Genomic DNA, 24,212 nt, shown 5'->3' with positions numbered 1-24,212 from the left:
CCTGAGGTACTGCAGTGTTTTTGCAGTCACTGCACTCATGTGCTCTATTCTCAGTAGGCCCGAGAGGGAATAGGGGAAAGGGGAGAGTTACAGGTACTGTGATTCAATTTATGGCTCCCAAAAATCCTACAAGATTTTCTGATTTGAATAAAAATAATTAATGAGCCTGGAGTGACAGAAATTGTTTATCCTGCACACCCACTGCTATTCCCTGGCTCTCTCACCCTCGTCTGTCTATGTCTATCCCCTCTCTCTCCCCCTCTCTCTCTCCATCCTCTACGTGCTGTTTGCACAGCTTTGCTAAATCCTGACTCATCGCAGCTCTGGGTCACATGCTGCTGTCCCGGCCCTATCAGGGGCGTCTCCATCCTGCTGCCGCCGCCGCCGTTGGCTTAGAGGACACATCATCTCCCCTTGAGGTCCTGCGTCCCTCCTCAGCTTCGTCCTCTCTCCTTTCTACCAGCACTTTCTCAATCTCTCGCTCACCCCTGCCCTAGGAAGGTAAGTGTCTCCCCACGGCCAGCACCCCCCTCACCGCATGCATGTTTCTGCCCCCCACCCTGTGCCCTCCAAACCCCACACGCACTTTGACGTCCCTGCGGAGAAGGACCACGGTGAGCGGCATTAACAACTAAACTCCCCTGCTCCTCCCACCCTCTTTCTCCTCACCCCCACCCTTCTCACTTTTCTTTCATATGTTAATTTCAGGTACTCCCTGCTTCCCTACCCCCGGCAAGCATCATTTCAGATGTGAACCTGGGGTATTGCAGGAGGGGGGGCAACCAGCAAGGATAGGTGGTGCTCCCAGGGGCACTGCCGGGAGGTGCTGAGGGATGGAGCTTTACCTGGGGGAGGGGGGTGGTAGTGGGGAGGAGGCAAAGCTCAGTTTGGGCACTGCTGGGGACAGGACCCAGCCTCACAGCAGACCAGTTTCCCGAGGTGTTGACATAAACACAGGTGCTCAGCCGGGTTCCAGGGAGAGGGAGGGAGGAGAGGGGATGTTTTCTTATCTGCACAGCCCCACACCACGCAGGGGGAAGGGGGGGGCAGCAGCAGGGAGAGGAGGTGACAGTCAAGCAAGCAATAGCTGCACCAGCCACGACACTGCAGCAGTGCGGGCTTCCTGGGAGCAGTGCCCAGCCTGGGGGAATCGCAGCAGCACACGGGACTGGTGGTGGTGGCTTGGGGGAAAGGTCTTGGTAATGCTGGCCTGCCTGGTGGGGAGGGGGGAATTGCTGCAGCATGAACTCCAGTGAGACGATGCCCTGGCGACACGCAGTGCCACGAAGCAGTGCCCACAGGAAGGCACTGCAGCAGTGCCACTCTCCTGGGGTGCCCTGCCCAGCCCCTGTTCAAGGGAGGCTGCTCAGCCTCCAGCCTGGCTCCTCTCTCCTCCTCAGTGTGGTCTACGGGCTCCCAGTTATGGCTCTGTCCCAATCTCTTATCCCGGCTTATCCGCCTCTGACCTCCTTTCAGGACAGTGCAGCTGATGCCAGGGATTTCACGGTGGTTCTTTGCGCTGTTCAAAGGAGGGCAAACGCAGGAGGACACGGGAAGCAACACAAGTGGAGAAAGGGGTGTAAAGGACTAGAGCGGAGAAGAGAGCAAGTGAGTGATGGAGTGGGGCAGGCAAGGCTGGATTTGGGCTTGTCATTTGGCTTCCTGGCCCCAAAAGGGGCAGGTGGATGTGGGCAGAGGGATGTGACCATGGGCAACATGACACATAAGCAGAGAGGCACTGCCTCTGGCATGGGTCTTGCTATCAAAGATCACTTTGATGGGGTGCTGTTCCTCTGTCCCCTGTGGAGGCTGTTGGGACATGGCCAGGGCACTGCTGCAAAGGAAGCTCGCAGCTGCACGGGCACAGCTCTGGAGGAAGCTCCTGCAGCGTGTGCCAGGTGGCGTGAGGAGCTCTGCCAAAGCGGCTGATGGGGGATCCCAGCCCAGATGGACATGGTGGAGGGCCCTGTGCAGGCTCCAGAGAGCCCTGGTGTCGCTGACTGAAACTCCCCAGTATGAGAAGCTCTTGCCGAAACTTCAAAGCAGCGTGATTTCCTCACGCCCGTGTGATTTCCACCCTCCCCAGGCAAGGGGGTCGAGAGCCGACTCCAGCTTCCCCCAGCATGCTTCTTAGCTCCCCTCAGTGCTGTGATGTGCTATTTGCAGCACCCCCCCATCGCACGCCCCCCCCACCCCGTGCTGAGCCCCTGTGCTGGCCGTACCCCTCCTAGATGCTCACACGGCATCATTCTGGCTGGGACAGAACCCCTGCTCCCCCCTGCTCACCCCAGCCTGGCTCTGCCCTGAGCTGTGCGTGGGTCCGGCTCTGCTCAGGGTTGAGTGAATCATCTGTGGGAGCCGGGGGAGGCAAACCTGGCAGGGGTGGGGGCGCGGGGTGACACGCATCTCGCTGCTGCTGCTGCTCTCTCTCTGGGGGGGGTGCGGCTCCCCGGCATCACATGGCCCCACGGCCAGGGGAATAAGAAGGTGGGATGGGGTGGGGGGAGTGAGTTATTTTGGACCCCCTAGGGAGCAAACTTCAGCAAGAGAAGCTCTTTCAAATGGCCGTCCTCACCCACGAGCCTGTTTTCCACCTCAGGTTTAACTAAGCGCATCCAAAACGCCAGGTTTCCTCACCCTTCTCATCCGACAGAGACGCCTCCTGGTCTCATCTGCTTCCCCATGTGAGGAGCAGAGTAAAGGGTCGGGAGCGGGGCCCAGCCCCCGTGCTCAGGCAGGGCCAGGTCCCCCCTCCCTCCCTTCGGAGCCCTCTCTCCCCCTCTCTCCCACGTCAGAGGCACCGCGGCCTGCAGCAAGATGGCTCCTGGGGCTGCTGGCCTCCTCCGCGCTCCCATTGCTTCCGCACAGCCTGAGACGGGAAGGCTGAGCTGGGTGCTCAGCCGGGGGGATGCAGCTGGGGGTCTGCAGGAGCCGGGTTGGGGCGGCTCCCACAGGCTGGAGAGGGTCCCCGCGGGCCGGCTGCCCCCCTGCCCTGCCCGGCCCTGCCCCAGGCAGCCGCCGTGCTCGGCTGGCTCCCTGCCCGCCGCACAGACACAGCGGCCGCTCGCTGCCTGGCCCTGGCACGGACTGTCCTCTCCCCCGGCAAGGGGAAGGGAGACGCTGGGAGCTGGTGCCCTGCCCTTGACGCCGGGGCCGGGGCACCTCCTGGCTGCGCCAGCTGATCCCTTCCACTCCGCTGCCCGTGGATGCTGTGGCACCCTCCCCATCGCCACCGCCTGGGCTCGTATCAGGAGCCCTGAGAAGGGGCAGTGATCAGCTGTGGTGTGGGGAGAGAGGGAGAGCGAGATCCCAGTTTGTTATCTGCAGCAAAGGGACGGGATAAATTCAAATAGATAACCAGTTCCTGGACAAAATGTGGGTAGATTCCCACAACTGGGTTTTAATAGCAATTTCTAAATTTCCATGAGCCAATAGTTTTAGCTCCAGCTCTTCCTTGAGCTCCCTTCTCTCCATCAGTGTCTTGTCTATACATTAGAAGGGTAAGCACCACATCTGGGCCCTCTCAGAGCTGAACATATCCTGGTCCTCTCTTCTCCACAGACTCACCATGGCAGTCGAGAGGATCCACGCCCGCGAGATCCTGGACTCCCGTGGGAACCCCACCGTTGAGGTGGATCTGTACACACACAAAGGTATGTGGGTGAGGACGAGAGATGGAGGGGAAGTCCTGCCCACCCTGGTGGAGCTGGCACCGCATGGCAGCCTGGCACACTCTGACGAGAGCGTGGGGGGTCTTCTCCAGTGAACCCCCAGCAGACAGCAAGCCAGGGGAAGAGGCAGAGACCAAAACTCTGCTTGTGGCTCTGCTTGTGCGTGTGCTCAGCAGCTCTACACATGTGCCGGGCCAATCATGATGAGACAGCTGGCTGCTGTGTGTGTGACTTGAGCCATGTGCCCGCTAGTAGCAAGGACAGAAAATTTAGTTAACATAAATGTATTTACCTTCTTGTTGTATCCCCACAATGCCCTGCTGCAGCTGTGCTTTTAGTCCTGGGACACGGTACAAGCTTGGAAGCACATCCATGGCCATGCTCATGAAGCTGAGGGAAGGTTTGTCCCCAAAATCTCTGTGCAGGCATGTACACTCAACTGGAAGAGCTGCATTTGCACAGGGCTCGAAGCTAGGTGGGGTGAGGAGCAGTGAGGGGCCAGAGAAGTCATCTGACCAGTCCTTCCTTCTTCACGGAGGCAGAAACCCAGCCCAGGTCTGAGGGGGAGGAAGCCACTGGTGGCTTTATGTCAGGCTGCCTCTGGAACCAGGAGGAGGGCTGAGGAGCCAGACTTCCACCCATCATTTATGGTTCTGGGAATGGTGTGGACCTCTGGGTGGCTGAGATCCAGGTTTCCCAGTCTGGAAGCCCAGGGTGCATTTATTTCTGCCACCCTGGTGCTCCACCTCCGAGAGGTGCTCAACCTCTGAGAAGACCAGCCACGAACAGCCAGCCAGCGGGGCCATCCGTTTGCACAAGCGGTTGCCGTATCCTTTCCCTCAAAAGTGGGACAGAAGCAGGTGCACAAGGGTTTTCCTTTTCACCCTCTGCTTGTCTCACACCCGTGTTGTGCTGTTTCCCAGGCATGTTTCGAGCAGCGGTCCCCAGCGGCGCGTCCACTGGTATCTACGAAGCGCTGGAGCTGCGAGACAACGACAAGTCGCGTTTCCTTGGAAAAGGTGGGGAGATGCCTGCTCTGCACCCCGTCCCTGGGGCTGCCTGTGTGTGGGGCTCCGCTGGAGGGTACCATTCATCCACTGGCGTGACATGGATGTGTCCCGCTGCCCTCAGGGAGACCACAGAGGCACAGATGTAGCATAAAGTGAAAGATCAGGCCTCGATCTTCCCTTGCTGTCTCCTTCTCTCAGTCTCTCTATCAGTCCTCTCCCTCCCTCTTTCCACTCTGCTCTTTGGCTCACCCTCTCTCTCTCTCTCTCTTTCTCTCTCTCTTCCCTTCTTTAGGGGTCCTGCAGGCCGTGGATCATATCAACAGCACTGTCGCCCCAGCTCTCGTGGGCTCTGTAAGGATTTCTCTTTGTTCTCCCTTGTCCAACGCTTACTCTGGTCCGTCTCTGTCTCCTGATCTCTGTTTCTGCCTCTCCTCATCTCATTGGGTTAACAGACATAGTGATGCTCTCTGTGAACCTGGGCACACCCCTGCTGCCCTTCATGCCTGTATGTGTCCACAGCAATCTTTTCTCTGGGCGGAAAGGATGTAACGCTACCTGGTCCACCGCAGCATCTGTACCACCTAAGTAGTCCCCTCGATGCTCCCTGTAGAGCTCTCTCCCTCTTTCAGATGTGCTCCTCCTCAGGCTCTGAACCTCACCCACACGTCTGTGGCCTCACACCCGTTCATCCCACCCAGCACTCATGGTGTGATGAGCAATGACTGTACCCATGCCAGGTCTGGCAGCCCCCCCAGCACAACCTTGCGGAGCGGTGGTGTCGCATCTGCAGCCTCTGTACAGCCAAAGACCTGGAGCCTGCTCTGAGGAGAGCTGAGCTGAAGCCACATGTTGCACCCCGTGCAGCCCATGGCGGGCGGGTCTGGCTGAGAGCCTACTTCTCTCCACCCCTGAAAAATACCCGGCCTGGTGGAGGGCTGCCTGTTTTGGGCAGCCTCCCACCTCCTGCTCTCCACCTCGCTCCCAGGGATGGCTCCATCCAGTCTACATTTGCTTGCTTGGGGTTGAGCACGTACTGTTGTTCTGCCTTGCTTCTGTGTGGCCACAGCACCACAAATCTCCCTGGAAGCTGCCAGAAGGCTGGTAAATCCCCAGGGGAGTCCTGTGTCTCCAGCAACGTGTGGCCTTGCCCAGGCTGCTGCTGATCCCCTCTCCAGCGTGGGTACATCTACACTGCACTGCAGCAACATCATTGTGGTTACCTAACTTGACTACATACCAAGGCACTAATTCCCAGAGCTTTGTGTGTATATGTTCCCTCACAAGCTGAAAAGGTCCTTGTACCCCCAGCTTCTCCATCAATGCCTCCTTTCTTGCACACCAGAGCCAACAGCCCTTCTCAGCCTCCCCTTCTCAGGAGCTGTTTCTTTCTTGCAGGACCTCTCTGTTGTGGATCAAGAGAAGATAGACAATCTGATGCTTGAGATGGATGGCACAGAGAACAAATGTAATTCATTCCTCTTTTTTGGTCTGGGAAGTAAAGAGCATGGGAGGCTGCAGGGCTGGAGCAGGGGGCACTGTCAGAGCTGTGGTGAGCCCAAGGCTGGGCTGGCAAGGGCACCCGCTGGGCAGGAGGTCGCTGCCTGCGAAGCCTAACTCCTCCTTGGTTTCGCCCACAGCCAAGTTTGGCGCCAATGCTATCCTGGGAGTTTCGCTGGCCGTGTGCAAGGCAGGAGCTGCAGAGAAGGATGTCCCCCTGTACCGGCACATCGCTGACCTAGCTGGCAACTCCGATCTCATCCTTCCTGTGCCAGTAAGACTCCTCCATCCTTGACATCCACCTTCAGAAACTCCAAAAGAAACTTCAAAGGGTGTGTTGGGAGGTAGAGAAGGAAAGGACGTAGGACTGGAACATCATCTGAGTGCACTGCACTGGTCAAGGAAGCAAACTGAAGCCTTAGATTTGTCAGGTTTCAATACAGAAAAGAGGGGCCTGAGGAGGATATGGCAGAGGTCGTGGTGGGGGTTGACTGAGGATCTCACTCTTAGCACAAGAATCAGAGGGCGTCATGTGAACCCTCTGGGGCGCAGTTCAAAACAAGGGCATATGGATCGTCACACTAGGGGTAGCTGCCCTGTGAAACTCCATCACAAAGGGTGTTGTGGATGCTAAAACTTTCTCAAAGTCAAGGAGAAAAGTCCTGGAAGAGAGATTAATGTAGCATTGCTGATAAACACATACGGATAAACACAGCACAGATAAACACATATAGCTTGGGAGATCTCTGAGGGGGAGAAATGGGTGGGAAAGTCCTCTTCAACCATTTGCTTTGAGCCACTATTGGAACAAAGACCCCAGGCTTGTGTGCCTTTGGTCTGATGCGTTGTAGCTGATGTGTTACGTTATCCTGTGGGATGTGGCGTGAATGGGCATGGTGACTCATCTGCGAGCCTCCTCTAGGTGGTGCCAAGACCGGTTCCTTCAGCTCTGATTCTCTCATGGTCTCTTCCAGGCTTTCAACGTGATCAATGGAGGTTCCCACGCAGGCAACAAACTGGCCATGCAGGAGTTCATGATCCTGCCCGTGGGAGCTGAAAGTTTCCGCGATGCCATGCGCATTGGGGCTGAAGTCTATCACAACCTCAAGAGTGTCATCAAGGAGAAGTATGGCAAAGATGCTACCAATGTGGGTGATGAGGGAGGCTTTGCCCCCAACATCCTGGAAAATAGTGAAGGTGAGAGTCCTGCAGAGATGGGGTACCCCTGCCTGCAGTGCCGTATCTTCCTATACCCAGCTCACAGCATTCCCCAAAGATTGATTCAAAACATGATGCCTCAGTGTCATTGACCTCCTCTGTTAGGGAATGGTTTCTAAACTCCTTCTTCTTGGGGTGGCTTTGATCTGTCACAGCCTCCATGCATGTGCACACTTTTCCAAGGCCTTCCTCCAACTTGTCTCTGTGCTGTGGGATTGTATTTTAATTCCTCCTCATCCCTTCAGACATGGCCTCCACAGCTCTTGGCATGTTTCTGTTACGCTCTGGGCTCCCTTCTACCTCTCCCATCACACTGTCAGACCCTCAGTGGCTCTCAGAACCCTCCCAGGTTCAGATCCCTCTGAAAGGCAGAGCTCTCTGCATGGGCTGACTCTCCTGACTGCAACTGTCCTCCTCCCAGCTCTGGAGCTCCTCAAGGAAGCTATTGACAAAGCGGGCTACACGGACAAGATTGTCATTGGTATGGACGTGGCAGCCTCCGAGTTCTACCGTGATGGCAAATATGACCTGGACTTCAAGTCCCCAGATGACCCAAGCCGCTACATTTCTGCAGATGAGCTGGGTGACCTCTACCAAAGCTTTGTACGTGATTATCCAGGTGAGCTGCTGTGCTTGGCAGTAGGGAATCAGCACTGGTGTTGCATACTTAACAGGTGCAGCCCCTCTGTAGTTTTGGGGTGGGAAGGGGGGCAGCTTTGACTCATGTCTCTTCTGTTGTCCCTTCAGTGGTCTCCATCGAGGATCCCTTTGACCAAGATGACTGGGAGGCCTGGTCCAAGTTCACGGCCAATGTGGGGATACAGATAGTGGGAGATGACCTGACAGTGACAAACCCCAAGCGCATTGAGCGAGCTGTTGAAGAGAAGGCCTGCAACTGCCTCCTGCTCAAAGTCAACCAGATTGGTTCCGTCACGGAGGCCATCCAAGCGTGAGTTGAGTCCGCTGCCCCTGCTGTCCTGCAAAAGGGTTGGTGATGAACCGCAGCAGGGTGTCATGCTATGCATTGAGTGAATAGACTTTTGTCTCTACCAGAGCGTAGGATACTGAGGGTGGGAGAAGAGGATGCCTGGATCTCACCCTGTGCGGGTGGTGGTTATAGCAGTGGGAGCTACTGATTGCATTTCTCACTCCTTGCAGCTGCAAGTTGGCCCAGGAGAACGGCTGGGGTGTGATGGTGAGTCACCGATCTGGGGAGACCGAAGACACCTTCATTGCTGATCTGGTTGTAGGACTGTGCACTGGGCAGGTAGGTGAGACCCAGGCCATGCACAGGCCTGGAGGAAAGCGAAGGGATGCGAAGACAGAATCCCCTGCCCTGCCGTGGGAAACTGGTGCAAGTCATAACAGTGTCTTACAGTGTTTGTTTTGGGGAATGCTTTACAGATAAAGACGGGTGCTCCCTGCAGGTCTGAACGCCTGGCTAAATACAACCAGCTCATGAGGTAAGGGGCTCCGGGGATGGGAGCGCAGGAAAGAGAATGAGGGAGTGGCTAATTGGGGTGGGAGGAGCTGAAAGCCCAAGGGTAGATGGGGCTTGGGGGAGAACTGTTATGAAGACAAGGCACAGAGATGAAGTAGGATCCTGGGGAGATCTCTGGAGCAGACTCCTTCCCTCCTCGGTGTGAAGGTGCAGCCCCGCAGGCGCAACAGCTGCCAAGAGCTGAGCTACTGCGGCCCGTGTCAGCTTCCTGGCCGATGCACTGCCTCTCTGGTGCCCTGGTGCCTCTGATGCTCCCTCACAGCAAAGGCCTGACGTGTGTTGTCTCTCTCTCTCCTGCAGGATTGAGGAAGAGCTGGGCGATGAAGCACGCTTTGCTGGACACAACTTTCGCAACCCAAGTGTTCTTTGAACATTGTCCCCAGGGCACAGCCACCCTGCTGCTCTTTCCCACCTCACAGACTCTGAAGCCCCTTTCCCTCCACTGCTCCCTTTTTTGCTCTTTTTCCCCCTTCTGCCACCCAGTTCCCTCTCACCTCAAACCCCCTCAAGTTCAGGTGTCCCCGGCTAGATGTACCAAGGTGAAGGATGAGAGAGAGGCCTACACCCTGTCCCTTACTTTGGGGTCATAAGCATTTCTGGATCTAGGCATTGTGTGTCTTTTGTTTTTTTGTGCAGGGCCATGTCCGAGCCACTCTGTTCACGTGTTAGACTACAGGAGCATGCTGCCCGGTGTGTTTCCCTTGTACGCCGAAGCATGTGCAGTGAACATATGTGCGTCGGCTGGTGTGTTTGGACAAGTGTCGCACCTGTAGCTGTGCTCGGACGAGCGTCGCCAGCGGCTCACTCTCGTTGTGCATGTGTGTAGGTGTGTGTATACTGGCCTATGGTGTCCTTGTGCCCCGGGGCGTGTGTTTTCGCTGAGGCCTGGTGGGACCTGAGTGTCCCTTCCCTCCACCCCGGGTGCTGTGCTGTGTTGGGCTGTGCTTGCCAGCAGCTTAGCGTTGAAGTGCACTGCTGTCCCTCACTGGGTGTGCGTGTGTGTGTGTGTGCTGTCAGTCTCCGGGCCAGCACATAGCACTGTGGGGCGATATATTAAAACACATCCGTAAACAAACCCATGCTCTCATTTGCTTCTCGTGACCTTTTTCTCTCTGTTCCCTTCCCTCTTGCACTCCTTCACCCTCTCCTCTACCCATAATGTCTGCTTCACCTTCTGGACAGCCCATGCTCAGCTGAGCAACAGGCAAACTACAGATCCCTAAACTCAATTAAAATGTATTTCACACCTGAGTTGCCTGGCTTGGCCTGATGTTTCTCTCTATACGCCAGCGTTTGGGAAATGGGGACATTTTGCCATCGAAGCAGGAGAGGCTCATGCAGAAAGGTAACCAAGCAGAAGGGACTGGCAAGAGAAAGAAAAGGCCCAAGTACCCCCACCTCCTTCCGCAGCCTTGTCCCACAGCCAGCCTGCTCTGTTGGCCGCCCAGCTGGGGAACGTCAAGGGGAAGGCAGGCGGGAGGGTGGGAATTGCCCCCGCCATCTCCACCAAACAATGTTGCATGAAGATCTGCTGTGAGGTGGTTTTAATCATGCCCTCCACTGATGTAAAGAGCTCAGTGTGGGCCACAGACCAATTGCCTGCTGGACTCAAGTGATGGTGAACTGGAACTATAAGTCTTTGGGAGAGAAAAAGCTGATCCTCCTCCCCCAAAAGGGGCTTGCAGAGCAGTGCATGGAGGGGTAGGTGGGATGTCAGTCTCTCTCTGCTCTGTTTTGTTTCACAGGGGCAACACAGCAGTACTTGGGGAAAGTAGCCTGTGCTCCAGCCGGTGCCCCAGCAGGCTGAGTGCCAGCAAACCCCAGTGCCTGCTCAACAGCATTATTCTGGACAGACTCCAGCGAAGGCAGGAGGCTGGGGGGTGCTGCTGTGAGAAATCCAGCCCAAGCTATGACGGAGAATAAATGATAAAACCACCTTGCCCACTGTTACTGGTTCATGTCAGTAGCCCCTCTGTGTACTTGGGCACACTCAGGTCCTGCAAACCTCCTGGCCCACTTTGCCACAGAAAGTTTCCAGACCCTCGCTTAAGCCACACTTTTGTGATGAGCAAGGACAAGGGTAAAGACCAAGGGTGCTCAGCAAGTCCCAAGCCCCCTTGACTGTGTCCTGATGCAGACTTTAAAATCAAAAGACAACGCTTTAAAACATTGTCATTTCACAGCTGATTCTTTACTAAATGGCGTAGAAAAGGGAGTAAGTTCAGGAAGGGAAGACAAAGGCTGTGTCACACATGCCCAGAACAGAAAAGAGGGTGGGAGGCAGAATGCAAGGGTAGAGACAGGATTGGTTTCTAGGGGATCACTAGTGGATACAGAACAAATCTCGGTGCTAATGAATAGCTTGTGTCCTCGCTGCAGGCCATCTCTCGCCCACGGTCTCCCTGAAGCCTCCCCCTCAGCCTCTTGGAGCAGCGATGTAGCTGCAGAGTAAAACTCGCCCCAAACTCAAAGCCAGCACCTAAAAGCCCGTGTATCCAGCGCCACACCTCGTGCCCACGGGTGAACAAACCCACGCAAGCCCCGGAGATGCTGGGGGGCACACGCTGCTGTCCACGCCATGCGGTCACGGGGGATCGGCAACAAAGGAGGAGGCTGCAGGCCGCGGCCGGGCGGCGGGGCTGGCTGCAGGGTGCCCGTCCCCGGCGGAGCGGCGGCGCCAGCCCGGGCTGGCAGCGCGGACAAGGGGACGGGGCGGGGGGGGCTGAGGACCGGCGGGGCCCGGGGGCGGCTGCCAGCCCCGCACGGCGGCAGGGCCGGTGCTGCCTTCTGGGAGCTGTAGTCCTGCCGCTGCTCCGGGAACGCTCCATTTTCCCGTGCCGGCGCCCGCCGCGCCGCGAAACGCGACCCCCGGCAGGGAGAGGGGGGGCGGCGGGGCCGCACCGCGCTCCCCTGGGGCCGCACCCGCCACCCGCGCCCGGCCGCGGGGATGGGGGGGGGACGGGGCGGAGGGGCCGTGCGGCGTCCCGCGGGAGGGGCTGCGTGGGGTCCCCCGCAGCGTCCCCCGCAGCCACGTCTCCCGCAGAAGCGGCTTTGCGCGGCAGCGCTGCTTTTGTGGAGGGGAGCGCGTTTTGTGCGCGCCCGAGGGACGGGGCCCGCTCGCTCTCCCAGTCGTACACCCGGCCGCTGCTTCCCTTTGTTTTAGGCGCTGGGATGTGGCAGACGGCACGGCTGTTCTGAGCAAGCAGGGCAGCCTTTTGGAAATAAAGTTTCTTAGCTTTCGTATTCCCAAAAGCATCTCCCCTCTCCCCCCCCCCAGTTTATCTTTTTTTTTCGTTCAAGGAAGGAAATCAAGCACCCGAGGTAGTCTGTGTTCCCTGTTTAAATGCAGCAACACTGTAACAGCAGGAAAGCGATATGTGTGTTCCTACATTGTGGGAAGAATTTCTTAGTGGAAGAGCTATCATCTGTGAGGTACTGCCCGGAGCCTGTGCCAGAGAAGACGTGTTTAAAGCACTGAGGTGATGAGAATGCATTGCGCCGTAGCAGTGCCTCACCTTGGTGCCTTTTCTAAATCAAAAGAGTTTGTCATTGATGGCATAACGTATATAAGGAATACATGACCCTGGTGTGTTTACTTGGATCACTGCAAATGTTTATCCTTAGCCAATGCGTCGTAAGATCTATGCCGCTTTCTCTTTGCCTCGATGGCAGAGATTTGGTTATAGTTTCTTTGTGATAGAAATGGCCAAACACTTTGCTATTCCTGCAGCTCCTGTTGTATAAGCTGATGTCTCCATCAGATCGCTGTGCTACAATGTGCATTCAATCGGAGTGTGAGGAACAGCTCAGAGATGGGCTGGAGATGTGACAGTATCCGTGAAGGGAAACATTTGCTGGATTGGTTTTCTTTTAACTCTCAAATCCTGTTCTGTTTAGGTGACATTTGCAGAGCAATGACGAGCTGTTAAAGGGATAACTCAACGCTAGACACACACCCCGCCCCTCCAAGCCTGCAGAATTATTCTTTCATTCCTAAATAGGTGTGTGTGCCCATGCAGGAGCTGGAAGGGGAGATGTCACTGAATTAGGCTTGTTGTAGAGCGCATGGGGAAGCCTTAACGATGAAGAGCTACTGAATTTCTCCGGTATCTTTTTGTCTCTCCCAAGGATGATGTGGTGGTGTTCAACCTTGGGAAACCAACACTTCTAACATAGGAAGCTTCTTAACGTAGACTGACAAGAGGTCCAAAAATTTGCATGCTGGGTAATTCCTATAAGGTGCTGGGCACCTTATTCAAATGAAGACTACTTGGCTCTGTTGCTGGAAAACTACATACAGCTTTGACAGGTTGCCAGGAGGGCATTATGAAGTTTGCTCTCTGGGCAAAGATCAGTTTACCAGAGCATTGCATGTCTTGGTGTGGAAACAGCTATAACTGTGTGCTACACCACATATGGGGGAGATGAAACACCCCCCATAGATGACTCAGGTGCCACAGTTTTGGATAAACTGTGTGCATCTTAGGGGTCTCTGCTGGCCCAGCTCACATCCTGCTGTGCCTCAGAAATCAGCTGTGCAGGTATGACATGCTGGCACATCCAGTGGACAACTGAACTGAGGTGATGGGTAAGGTTACCAACCTTGCCCCTCACTCCTAGAAGATGCCAGGGTGGCACATGAATGAACCTCCACAATTAACACCTCCCTGAGCTGTAGCTCAGGCCCAATTAGCTTGATTAAACGGTGAACTAAGGCAGCTCATTGTTTCATTGCCAGTCACCGAGCCATCTCGGCCATGGGGACAGCCATTGCTGGGAGACTGGGGAGACTGGGCAAGGAGGTTTATAACCTTCTCAGTGTTTCATTTACCAACACACACCAGTTACCAGGTATTATTTGCGTGAGTTTGTGAGAGCAAGCCAGGAGAAGCCGTCCTGGGTGGCCGTGGCTGGGCTCTGGCTTGGAGAAAGACTTTCCCCAGACCTAGAGCAGACTGGAGGGCTTGTTTGATTATTCTTTTCATCAAGGATACTACTGTGTGCTTTGTGTCTGCACTGTTGAAAAGGGAAACGGGGCTCTGAGTATTTTTAGAACCAGAGTTTCATAGGAAGATTGAGATGGGAAGGGATGTCTGGAGGTCCCCACTCAACTCCTGCTCACAGCAGGACTAGCCCCAACCCTAGATCAGGTTGCTCAGGACCTTGGCCAGGCGGTTCCTGAACATTTCCAAGGGAGAGATTCCCCAGCCCCTCTGGATACCTGTGCCAGTGCTGAACCAACCTCAGGGAGGAGGTTTTCTCTTTAGCTACTCAGAATTTCCCTTGTTGCAAATTTTGTGACCACTTCACTGTGCTTCTGTCAGAAGAGCTTGTCTCTGACTTCTTTATAACACCCCCCCACACACAAAAAATAGCTGAAGAGAGTAATTACTTCCCCCCTAACCTTTCTCTACTCTAGGTTGAAAGAACCAGCTCCTTCAGCCTCCCCTTGAATGCCACGGGCTCCAGCACCTTAACTATCTCAGGATAGTTAAGTCCCTGCAGGACTCTGTCCGGTTTATCAGCATCTCTCTTGTGCTGTATTTCTGTAAGAAGGCGGCGCCCCAGCCAAAGCCTCTCACTTCACAGGCTACTGTACATCCCCTGGTAGCACTGGAAAGCTGTGGGATGATGCAGCTGGAGAGACCTGAGGTGGCGTGTCCCACCTCCCTGCTCCGAGGGAGGACTAGCTACACCCCAGCAAGCTTGGTGTCTGCTTGCCGATTCTCCTAGCTGGCTCACAGACTCCCCAAGTATTTATCCATCCTGGAAAGATACAGCTAATAATGCTGCATCTTCCATTTGCCCAAGGTCTTCAACCTGTTGATTTCAAAGCTGAGACAATTTTATTCCCCGTGTTCTGTGCCCAGTCCACCGTGGTCTCTGCGCACGAGCACACACGACCGCTTGTGTTTCTCTTGTCCGTTTTCCGCTTATGCTGACTGCCCTGGATCAGAATAAAGTGTGGTTTTTACCCAGCAGCAATTTGGCTAAGAGGATTTCTGACTGGGGAAGGGGAAATGGTTTCTTGCCTTTGGGAAGGCTGACAGCACCCGTGTCAACCCTCCTCACAGCCCCCTGGAAGCCTGCACCTGGTCACATCCTCCACAGCTTGTCCTCAGCCAGCCATAGACCCAGAAAAGTTCCTGACCAACTGCATTTGTCTTCAATCACTCATCATTTTTCATCCCTCTGGCCAAAATCCTTGGCCATCAGTGGAGATGCTGCTTTTTGTCCACAAGTAAGCCCTCGGAAGTCAGGATTACACAAATGCAAATTGTTACCCTGCCCGCCTGGTCCCGCTTCTCTGGTGAATCACCTCCAAGGTCCTTTCATAAACTAAGACCGCAGGCTTTCCATGAGGCAGGTCACCTTCGTCTGGCTTCTCGAAATAACGCTAAACCTAGTAAGATTTTCACAAGGCATTGGGGTGTCTGCCTCTTCTCTTATGGAAACAATAAATGCCATTAAAATCCTGATAATAAGTTTAATATTTGTTTAAGTCGAATTTTTGAACTCAAGCAGCTGACCTGGTTATGGGAGATGATGGCATGAAAACCATTTGAGGCTTGATTTTGTGGTTAAATAAACTCAGTATCACACGTTACTGGTCCAGAAGACCCTGGGTCTGAAGCGATACCAACCACTGTAGCTTTCACAGAGGCTTTTCTCCAAATCACAAAGGGTTACCATGGGCATTTGGATGTTTTGTTTAGCATCCAGAAAACAGGGATTTTGACAAGATCTTCCTCCTTTATGAATCATCACTTTGGCCTCTAAGGATCACACTCATTATGAGCTCCGGACGCCAGGCTGTCACCTCCTGAGGTAATAGCTTGAAGCAGCCATGACAACTGCAAACGCTACTGCCTCCACAGCAACAATAATACTCTTTCTTGTTCTCTGGGGCTTAGCTTGGTGAGACACTTTGTGAAGCAGATAACGCTTACCTCTGTGCTTGGGGTCAACAGGGTGTTCTCTTCAACGCAGCACCTCTGCAAAATAATATTCTGCAATGTTTTGGACTGGCCACCCAAAAGCAGTGGGCAGTTTGACAAATGTCGGGCAGAGCTTTTTCAATCCCCCACTCCACATGTGGAAACCAGGAAGCCCCAGGGAACAACAGCACCCCGGGATTACTGCTGACAGGGCGGAGGCTCTTGGCAAGGGTCAAGACAAAGAGGTAGGTTGGGGAGAAGGGTGGATGGAAGAATGAACAAAGGCTGGAGACACAAGGCATGCTTATGTTGTGCAATGGAGTGCTGCGTGCCAACGGGGTTGGCTCAGGAACGTGAGGCACCAAGACCAACACTGCGTCCAGGATGAACAGGGAGGCCCCCAAATGGTACAGTACCCCCTGGAAGAGGGTGTGGAACAAACGCTTTGGGAGCCATCGGCTTACAAGGGTGTTGCAGGGACATGTTATTAGTGTTTTTGAAGTGTTAGGGTGATTAGCACTACAGAAAAACCCACGAGGAGATGAATGCATCTGTATTCCGTGCCGGGTTTGGATGCCGTACAGTAAATAGTGCTTGGAGCCATGTAACGGACAATGAGAATTACTGAATAAAAACGTGTTGAGAGAGCAGCATCCAGCCTGCCCACCCAGCGGTCCTGCCGAGGAAATATTTTGCGATTATACTTCAAGGCTACCCGAGTGCAACACAAGGACTGGCCCGTACGCATACAAAGTCTCTCTTATTTAAACGTGTGGACAGACGTGCCCGCGGCCGCACGGCGCAGCCGGGGTTTTGGGTCCCTTCTCCCTGGCCCCAGCTGGCCGTGCCCCCACAGAGGTCAGCGGCAGCGGCTGTGTTTGGGTGCTGCCCCCCGGTGACTTCTCCGGTAACAAAACCCACGGGCTCCCCCGTTCCCCCGAGCCTTCCTTCGACGGCAACTTTTCCAAAATGGCCACGCACGTCCCCGGTGGGGCTAAACTCCGCCAGCGCGGGGAGGCAGCCGCCGCCCCACCGGGTTCCCTAGCACACGGGGGCGGGGACGACACACGTTTCACTTTGCTGACACCCGGATGAAGCGGGGCTCCCCGCGGCCCCGTCGCGGCCGCCGCTCCCCCTTCCCGGCGGCGGCGGGGGCCGATGTGGCTCCGCTCGAGGCCCGCCCGGGCGAGGCCCGCGCCCGCCGGCTCTCCGCAGCCCTGCCGCTGCCGTGACCGCGCTCTGCGGGGGAGAGGGGACGGCGACCGGGACCGGGACCGGGACCGCGACCGGGACCGGGACCCCCCCCAAACCCCTGGGGCAACCCCGGCGCGCGGCGGGCGGGGCGGCCGCCCCCCGCACGAGGCCATCCCTTTGTGCCGTTGCCGGGTAACCGGGCGGGGGATGGGAGGCGGCCGGGCGGGAGCGGGGGGGGGGGGGGGGGGGGGGCGGAGCGCGCGCGGCCGCGGTGCGCGCTCGCTGCATGCTGATGAGCGCCGGGCAGGCGGCCGCCGCCCCCCGGGAGGCCTCGCCGCAGGCCCCGGCCCCGCGCCGCCTCCCCCGCCGGGCCCCCTCCCCGCCCCAGTCCCCTCCCGCCGGCGCGGGAGCCCGGTTTCACCACACACACACACACACCCCCCCGCCCCGAGGGAGCTCGGTCGCCCCGGGCCCGTCCTGCCAAAAAGGCTCCTCCCGGTTCTCCCCCTCCCCGGCCTTTGTGCCGGCGCCGGGGCGGGGAGGCGAGAGCCGGGGGAGCGGGGCCCGGCGGCGCGGGGCGCGGCCGGGGCGGGGGCCGGGGCCGGGTTGGCTGCTCGCCCCGCGCCCGTCTCTCCTCCCCCGTCCCAGGCTCCCCGCGGACTCGCTCCCGCCCCCCGCGGGTGGGTTGCGGGGGGGTGTGGGGGTGTTTCGCGGGGCCCCCGCGGCCGGCGCGGGGAAGGGAGGCGGGGAGGGGCGGTGGCGAGCGCGGCTGGGGGGTGAGGGAGCGGAGGGGCGGGGGAGGGGGGCTTGTTCTGGGCTCTTCGGAAATGGGAGGTGGCTAAGGCGGGCAGCGGTCGGAGCGATGAGAGGGCGGCGGGGCAGAGGCGGCGGCGCCTGAGCGCGGGGTGCGCGGCGGAAGAGGGGGCGACAGAGCCGCGGGGTGGGGGGGGGCCCCGCTCCCCGCCGCACCCCCCCGGAGCCGCTGCCCCCGCCACCGAGCGGTGATTCCGGAGACGCGAGAGGAAACGAGGGAGCGCGGAGAAGGAGGAGGGAGGAAAGGGGGGGGAAAAAGGGGAGGGGGGCAGCGTTTAAATCCCTTCCCCCCGCTCCTCACCGCCTCCATTCCTCCCTTCATTCGACCTCCCCTCCGGAGCCGCCGGTGAGTCCCTCGCCCGCTCCCAGCCGCTCCCGCCCCGCTTGTCATTCTCGCCCACTCCCTGCATTCTTCCGCGGGGATTTTTTTTCCCTCCGGTCCGTCTGTCGGGAGGGGGGCGAGGCGGCGGAGGGTGGGGGGGGACGGCAAAGTTGGGTGGGGGGGGCGAGGGCGGGATGGCGGTTAAGCCCCGCGGCGCTGGGGAAGGGTCCCCGGCGGTGTCTGCCCCAGCGCGGATGCGGCGAGGGGCCGGGAGGGTGCCGGGGCGCCGCGGGTCACGGAGGCTCGGCGGGGCGGGGGCCCCATCCCGCTCCCCGCGGCGGCGGCGGGTCCCGGCCGCGGTTGGGAGCGCTCGTAAATCACCGGGGGGGGCGGGCTGCCCGCCCCAGCCCGCTCGCCCGCCCGGGGCTTGTTTGCCTTGGACGGCGGCGGCCGTGCGTCTTCCCTCCGGAAAGGGGGGGGGGTGCGGGCAGGGGGCTCCGCGCCCGCCGCGGGGGTCCCGGGGCGGGGACACCCCCCTCCGCGTGCCCGGCGTGACGTCAGCGCCCGCGGAGCCCCCCTTCCCTGCAGCGGAAAGTTCGGCGGGGGCAGGGGGTGGGAGCCCGGCGGCGGGGGGTGGGGGGGGTGCGGGGGGCCGGGGCGAGGCGGGAGTTGGGAGTTTGCGGGCCGGCGCGGTGCTGGGCGGGGGGGGGTGTCAGCCCGGGCTGCCGGCCCCCACAGCCTCCTCCGAGCCGCCCCCTCCTCCCGGGGAGCCCCGTATTGTCCCCGCTTCCCCAGGTGCGGCCGGGGAGCGGGCAGGAATGCTTGGAAATAATGTTTCCCTCGGGATCTGCCCGCTGAGAAGGGTGTTTGCTGCCTCTCCGGTTCCGTGGCAGGCGCGGGTGGGATCCAGCCCTTCCCGGTGCCACCCTCAGCCTGGGGACCCGCTGCCCGCTCCTCTGAAACGCCAGGGTGCTGCGTGGGGAGCAGACAAGACCCATACGGTTGGGCGGCATCAGGATGGCGTTTGCGCTCCCTCTGAGCCAGCCGAGATCCGTCGGTGTGTCGGGGCTGGTTGTCCATTTGCTATTTAGGTTTTCTGGAGAAGCGGCATCCGTGTTTCCCACGCTGTCCTTCTGGCTGTGCCATCGAGCCGGTGGCGGTTCTGCCCCGCTGGCGTCTGCAGGCTGCTGGCCTGTGGCTGCCTCGGCTGTCGTTGCCCAGCGAATTGGCGGTTGTATTTTGCCGAGTGGCCGCTGAGCTGTTGAAGTGGCAGCCATTTGGTCACCGTGGCGTTACTTTACATGCCGCCTTCCCTTGCCGTTGTGTTCTGCCTTGATCGCTGTTGTACGTTCCTGAAGTTGCTTTCGAGACCGGCAGTGTCTTTCATTGCGTTTGGCTCAGTGCTGTGGCAGCCTTGGCTTCTGAGGCAAGATACTTAGTTGCCAGGATGGCTACTGTAAGAATTTCTATGGCTTTTGTCTGCAGGGTCTGTTTTGCAGTGCTGTGGTTCTTGAGGAGCTGCATGTCCTTACTGAGCTAACCACTCAAATCTGGTTTTGTTATCTCTGATTTTATTGTGTGGATTGCATGGGAATCGCTATGCTTTCCAGCATTGAAAAAGCGAGGAGAAAGTAGTGGGCCATCATCCTAAGGTGTGCAGCAGGAGAGCAGAGGAGGAGTTCGAAACGCCATTCGTTTTGCGTCCACCTGAACGGTGGAGCGTGGTTACACACCCTGCGGGTACACATATGCCTAAAGCTTCAGAGTTCAGCCCTGACTTCCCACCAGAATCAGTGTGTCGGTGTCAGTGCATCAGCCAAACCCGAGCCTGGTTACCTCAGGTTGGTAACCCAAATCCCACAGTTTGAGTTGAAAGCTGGACCCTCCTTTCTCCTGAGCCCGAGGGTATTGTGCATCGCTGCTGTAATGTATGTGCATTCCTGACGGGCTGGAGTGCCTAGATCATCACCCATGGATGGGACACTTGTAAATGTGAATGGTCAAATTGTTTGTTGGAATGAATTTGATCCTTTTTTCCCCGTTTCTTGGCCAAGTTGTTATTTTTATGTTTGTTATTGGTGACTGCACAGCCAATCATTTGTCTATTTCCCCACCTTCTTGGGAATGATCTGGTCTTTCAAACCAGACTTTTCCAATTGTGATTCACGATGGAGATTTTCAGGTACAGCCATTAAGAAGTGAACATATAGTACCGGGGTTTGTGCTGGAAACGATAAAAACCCTCCAAACATTTGAAAATTAAATGTGCAGTGAATCCTAATGAAGAAGATTAACAGGTTTAACCTGCTGCGATGGCCTGCCCTCACCTCTCTTCGTATGCATTTACCTCCTCCCCCAGATTTTGTACCTGTTGGATACCTCTGAAAGGTTCTGGCATTCTCACCTTTAGGTTTGTCTGCACAAGGAATTGCAATAAGGTTTCTTGTGGGCATACTTGTATTCCAAAATAATAATGGGCATGCAAGGAACTATGACTCTATAGCAGAGTGGGAGCACTATACTAAAAGCCAGCCTATTCTGTATTTTTCAAGAGTGGGAGCATCTAGTCCAGTTGGACTAGATCATTGTTGTAGGTCCCTTCCAGCTGAAATACTCCAGTCTATTTTTATTTGTAGCTGAAATGAATCAGGCAGGTTTTCCTCTTCCCAAAGTTCAGCCTGTGTCGCTCCTTGTATGCCTCTCTGATTCCTTATGGAGCTCGCTCATGCTCATCAGCATTTTTCTGGGGGCTGGAGGTAGAGTCAAGGGGAGCAGTCGCTGTGGAATACAGAGCCGTGTAGGGAAGGATTACTTATTTACTAGATCTAGGGTGTAATACCTTTGCAAATGCAGTTTCTGGACTTGGTCTGAGCATTTATTCAGCTGTGCCCCTCCTTAAATATCTACCTGTTTACCCAATCTTATATTTTTCTTCTTTGGGTGTCTGCCTTTTCTTCTGAGCACCTGGTTTCCTCCTCTGTCAGGCTGTATCTTCCGCAGTGCTGTTTTTTCTTTCTCCCATTCTATTTTGTACAAATAAACCGCTTTCTGGCCTCCAGTGGATTTTCTGATCTCGTTCTTCCTCTATTAGGAGATGCTATGGAAGTATGAAGTATGTTTCCTGCGTTTATCACTTCATCTCTTCCATCTGTACTTCCTGAAGTCTGTTCCTAGTGAAGTACAGAATAGTAATGCTTTACAAATTTCTTAAAGGCCAAAGGAGAAGGCAACACAAGTTCTGAGTGTGTTTAAAAGTGGAGGCATCTCTGAAAAAGTCATGCGCTTAACCAAGTGAGCTGCACCTAGGATATGTATTCTCTGCAGAATTAATTAATGTGACCACTGCCAGAGTATGGTCACAGCAGATGGTTTAACACGAACATGAGATGATGCTGCATCTCAGTGCCTTGCCTGAGTAACTGAAGCTGCAGTGGTGCCCAAGACATGTTGCCAGGTTGGGCAGGTACATGTCTCATTGCTCTTTGTGCCACGCTGAGCTGAACACTGGAGAATCTTTCTGTCCTTCCAGTCACGTGGTGGGCAATTGTGGGCCCACAACCCATGTCCTCAGTGAGAAGTGTATGGAGAATGACAGAAGGGATGTTACCAGCTCAAGTGGTTTGAGCTTCACCTTTCTCCCTTAGTCTGGTTGGCTGATGTGGGCTTCGAGCCTTTGAGGGTGAGGATTTGGCATATGTTAAAAGTTTAACAGAAGTCAACTGTGTGAGGAAGCGCAATCCCTTCAGAAGCATTGCCTTGCTTCCAGTTCTGTGCTCCTGAAGAAATCTCTGACAGTCTATTTTATATGTTTGTTGTGGCAGCAAACGCTGATTTGTTATTGTCTCCTGTAAAAATATCAATGTTTGATTGATTGTTGTGGCAGTATTTTCACCTACAAACCAAAAGGTAACTGCAATATCTTCTCCAAGCAATTTTAGCCAATGATGGTCTGTCTGGGTTTTGCTGAAGAAGGGTAGCTTGTTGCTTTCAATCTTCCTTCATGTCTTCTGCCCTGGTGACATTGTTCATCATAGATCAGTTTAGCTGGAAACTTTTAGTCTTGTACTTCCCTGCCTTACAAGGCACTTGGTGATACCCTGTGTCTTCTGCAAGGTCTCTGTGTTATAGATCATTTAAGTGAAGGTTGCATTTGAGCAACCTTCATCTCTGGACAGTGGATTGGATGTACTCTGTGTGTATATATATATATTTATGTGTGTGTATATATATCACAATATATATAACAGTCTGTATAACATGTATCTTACATAATACATAATGTTATATTAACTTTTATATTGCTATATATGGCGTAGTGTATTGGATATAAATTGTATCTATAGCATAGTATTTTGGATATACTACTGCTTTTCTTCCAGGCAGTGCAGTAGATGAAGTGATTTTCATCAGAATTATTCAGTTTGCCAGACACTTGAAGAGGGTCCACCCTCTATGAAGAGCAGTTTATCCAGTCGTGATTATCCATCAAGCTTTCCTCACACGTTGCTAGACCATTATTTTCAAAGTACATTTTCACCCAGAGCTAGACCCCGTCACCTCTTGGCCAACCTCTCTATGACTGCTAATGACTTTAGCATTGACAAACCTGTTCTGATCAACTGGCTGGTCCTCTCCCCTGCACAGCATGTGGCAGGGAATGTCACCTGGTGGTCTTTGCAGAAAATATTAAGAGTATTTATTTTAGAATAATAATAAAAAAAGCCTTAAAGATTTCCAGTGATACGCTAGATCCCCATACAAGCTTTTCAAGTCATTTCTCCCACTTTTCAGATTTTGCACTGTTTCTCTGTGGAATTTGTCTAGCTTCAGCTCTTGTCTGTTGTATCTGGGGTCTTTGTCTTGTAGATGAAAGAGCCCTCTGCTGTCAGAAATCTTCTCCCTTTGTAGTACTCATAGGCCACCATCAAGTCGCCTTTTAACCTTTTCTCTGATAAGCTAAATATATTGAGCTTCCTAAGGCTCTTATTGTAAGGGAGGGGAGTTATCAGACTTCCTTCTTTTTTGGAAGCTTTTGATTTTTCAGCATCCTTTTGGGAGTACGCAGGTAAAAACTGAACGTACTACTCCCATAATGGTCCCACCAATCTAGTATAAGTCAGGTAAAAATAATCTCTCTGTTCCTGCTCCTGAAGAGTGTTCCTCTCTATGCACTATTGGATTTAATTCATTCAGGAATAGCCCACTTAGAAGTCTTGTGCTGGGAACTCATGTTCAGTTTGCTGTCAGCCATTAACTACAAGGCCTTTTCAGAGCTTATGTGTATCCTTGGATCTTCATCCTTGAAAGCATTCTGCATTCTGTTCTTGATGTAAAAATCTTCCATAATTAAAATACTCATCTTTCTGTGTCACCCCGTTGCAGCAGTAATGCCAGCTGGTCTGTGCCAGAGTTCCTACTGCATCGTTTACCATCTCATCTGCCTCAGCACCACCTGCAAACTTTACCCATGTTTCTGCAAACTTTTCTGCTCCGTATTGGGTCCTGCACTTGGGTCACAACAACCCCGTGCTCCGCTACAGGCTTGGGGAAGAGTGGCTGGAAAGCTGCCTGGTGGAAAAGGACCTGGGGGTGTTGATCGATAGCTGGCTGAATATGAGCCAACAGTGTGCCCAGGTGGCCAAGAAGGCCAACAGCATCCTGGCTTGTATCAGAAATAGCGTGGCCAGCAGGACTAGGGAAGTGATCGTCCCCCTGTACTCGACACTGGTGAGGCCGCACCTCGAATCCTGTGTTCAGTTTTGGGCCCCTCACTACAAGAAAGACATTGAGGTGCTGGAGCGAGTCCAGAGAAGGGCAATGAAGCTGGTGAAGGGTCTAGAGCTCAAGTCTGATGAGGAGCAGCTGAGGGAACTGGGGTTATTTAGCCTGGAAAAGAGGAGGCTGAGGGGAGACCTTATGGCTCTCTACAACTACCTGAAAGGAGGTTGTAGCGAGGTGGGTGTTGGTCTCTTCTACCAACTAACAAGTGATAGGACGAGAGGAAACGGCCTCAAGTTGTGCCAGGGAGGTTTAGATTGGATATTAGGA

The 24,212-nt window shown here is 55.2% G+C and overlaps 2 protein-coding genes across 3 annotated transcripts in view; both read left to right on the top strand.

The window, feature by feature from the left end:
* The first annotated feature begins 466 nt into the window (after window positions 1-466).
* ENO2 (enolase 2) lies at window positions 467-9,267 on the top strand. The gene is made up of 12 exons (XM_068401102.1): window positions 467-501; window positions 3,562-3,653; window positions 4,595-4,690; window positions 4,974-5,032; window positions 6,077-6,146; window positions 6,319-6,452; window positions 7,153-7,375; window positions 7,818-8,015; window positions 8,144-8,345; window positions 8,555-8,663; window positions 8,801-8,859; window positions 9,198-9,267. The coding sequence occupies exons 2-12, from the start codon at window positions 3,569-3,571 to the stop codon at window positions 9,265-9,267; spliced, it is 1,305 nt and encodes a 434-aa protein (XP_068257203.1). The 5' UTR covers window positions 467-501; window positions 3,562-3,568.
* An 8,406-nt stretch (window positions 9,268-17,673) lies between these two features.
* ATN1 (atrophin 1) overlaps window positions 17,674-24,212 on the top strand; it is a 28,891-nt gene continuing 22,352 nt past the window's right edge. Inside the window, exon 1 of one of the 2 annotated variants that reach the window (XM_068401935.1) lies at window positions 17,674-17,709. The gene's annotated coding sequence lies outside the window, so the exon portion shown is untranslated. Of the gene's footprint in view, window positions 17,710-17,910; window positions 18,189-24,212 lie in introns of those variants that run through there. The other variant, XM_068401934.1, reaches the window with a different exon arrangement.

The sequence above is a fragment of the Nyctibius grandis genome, chromosome 5, assembly GCF_013368605.1.
Source record: "Nyctibius grandis isolate bNycGra1 chromosome 5, bNycGra1.pri, whole genome shotgun sequence".
Lineage (NCBI taxonomy): Eukaryota > Metazoa > Chordata > Aves > Nyctibiiformes > Nyctibiidae > Nyctibius > Nyctibius grandis.
The sequence above is the reverse complement of the archived record's forward strand: the minus strand, read 5'-3'. Positions and strand labels throughout refer to the sequence as shown.

What these genes read in the sequence shown, in the direction of transcription:
- ENO2 (XM_068401102.1), top strand. Translation starts at nt 3,569, where the DNA reads ATGGCAGTCGAGAGGATCCACGCCCGCGAGATCCTGGACTCCCGTGGG. An exon ending in GGATCTGTACACACACAAAG is followed by an intron (nt 3,654 to 4,594) that starts GTATGTGGGTGA and finishes GCTGTTTCCCAG; the next exon opens with GCATGTTTCGAGCAGCGGTC. An exon ending in GGATGGCACAGAGAACAAAT is followed by an intron (nt 6,147 to 6,318) that starts GTAATTCATTCC and finishes TTTCGCCCACAG; the next exon opens with CCAAGTTTGGCGCCAATGCT.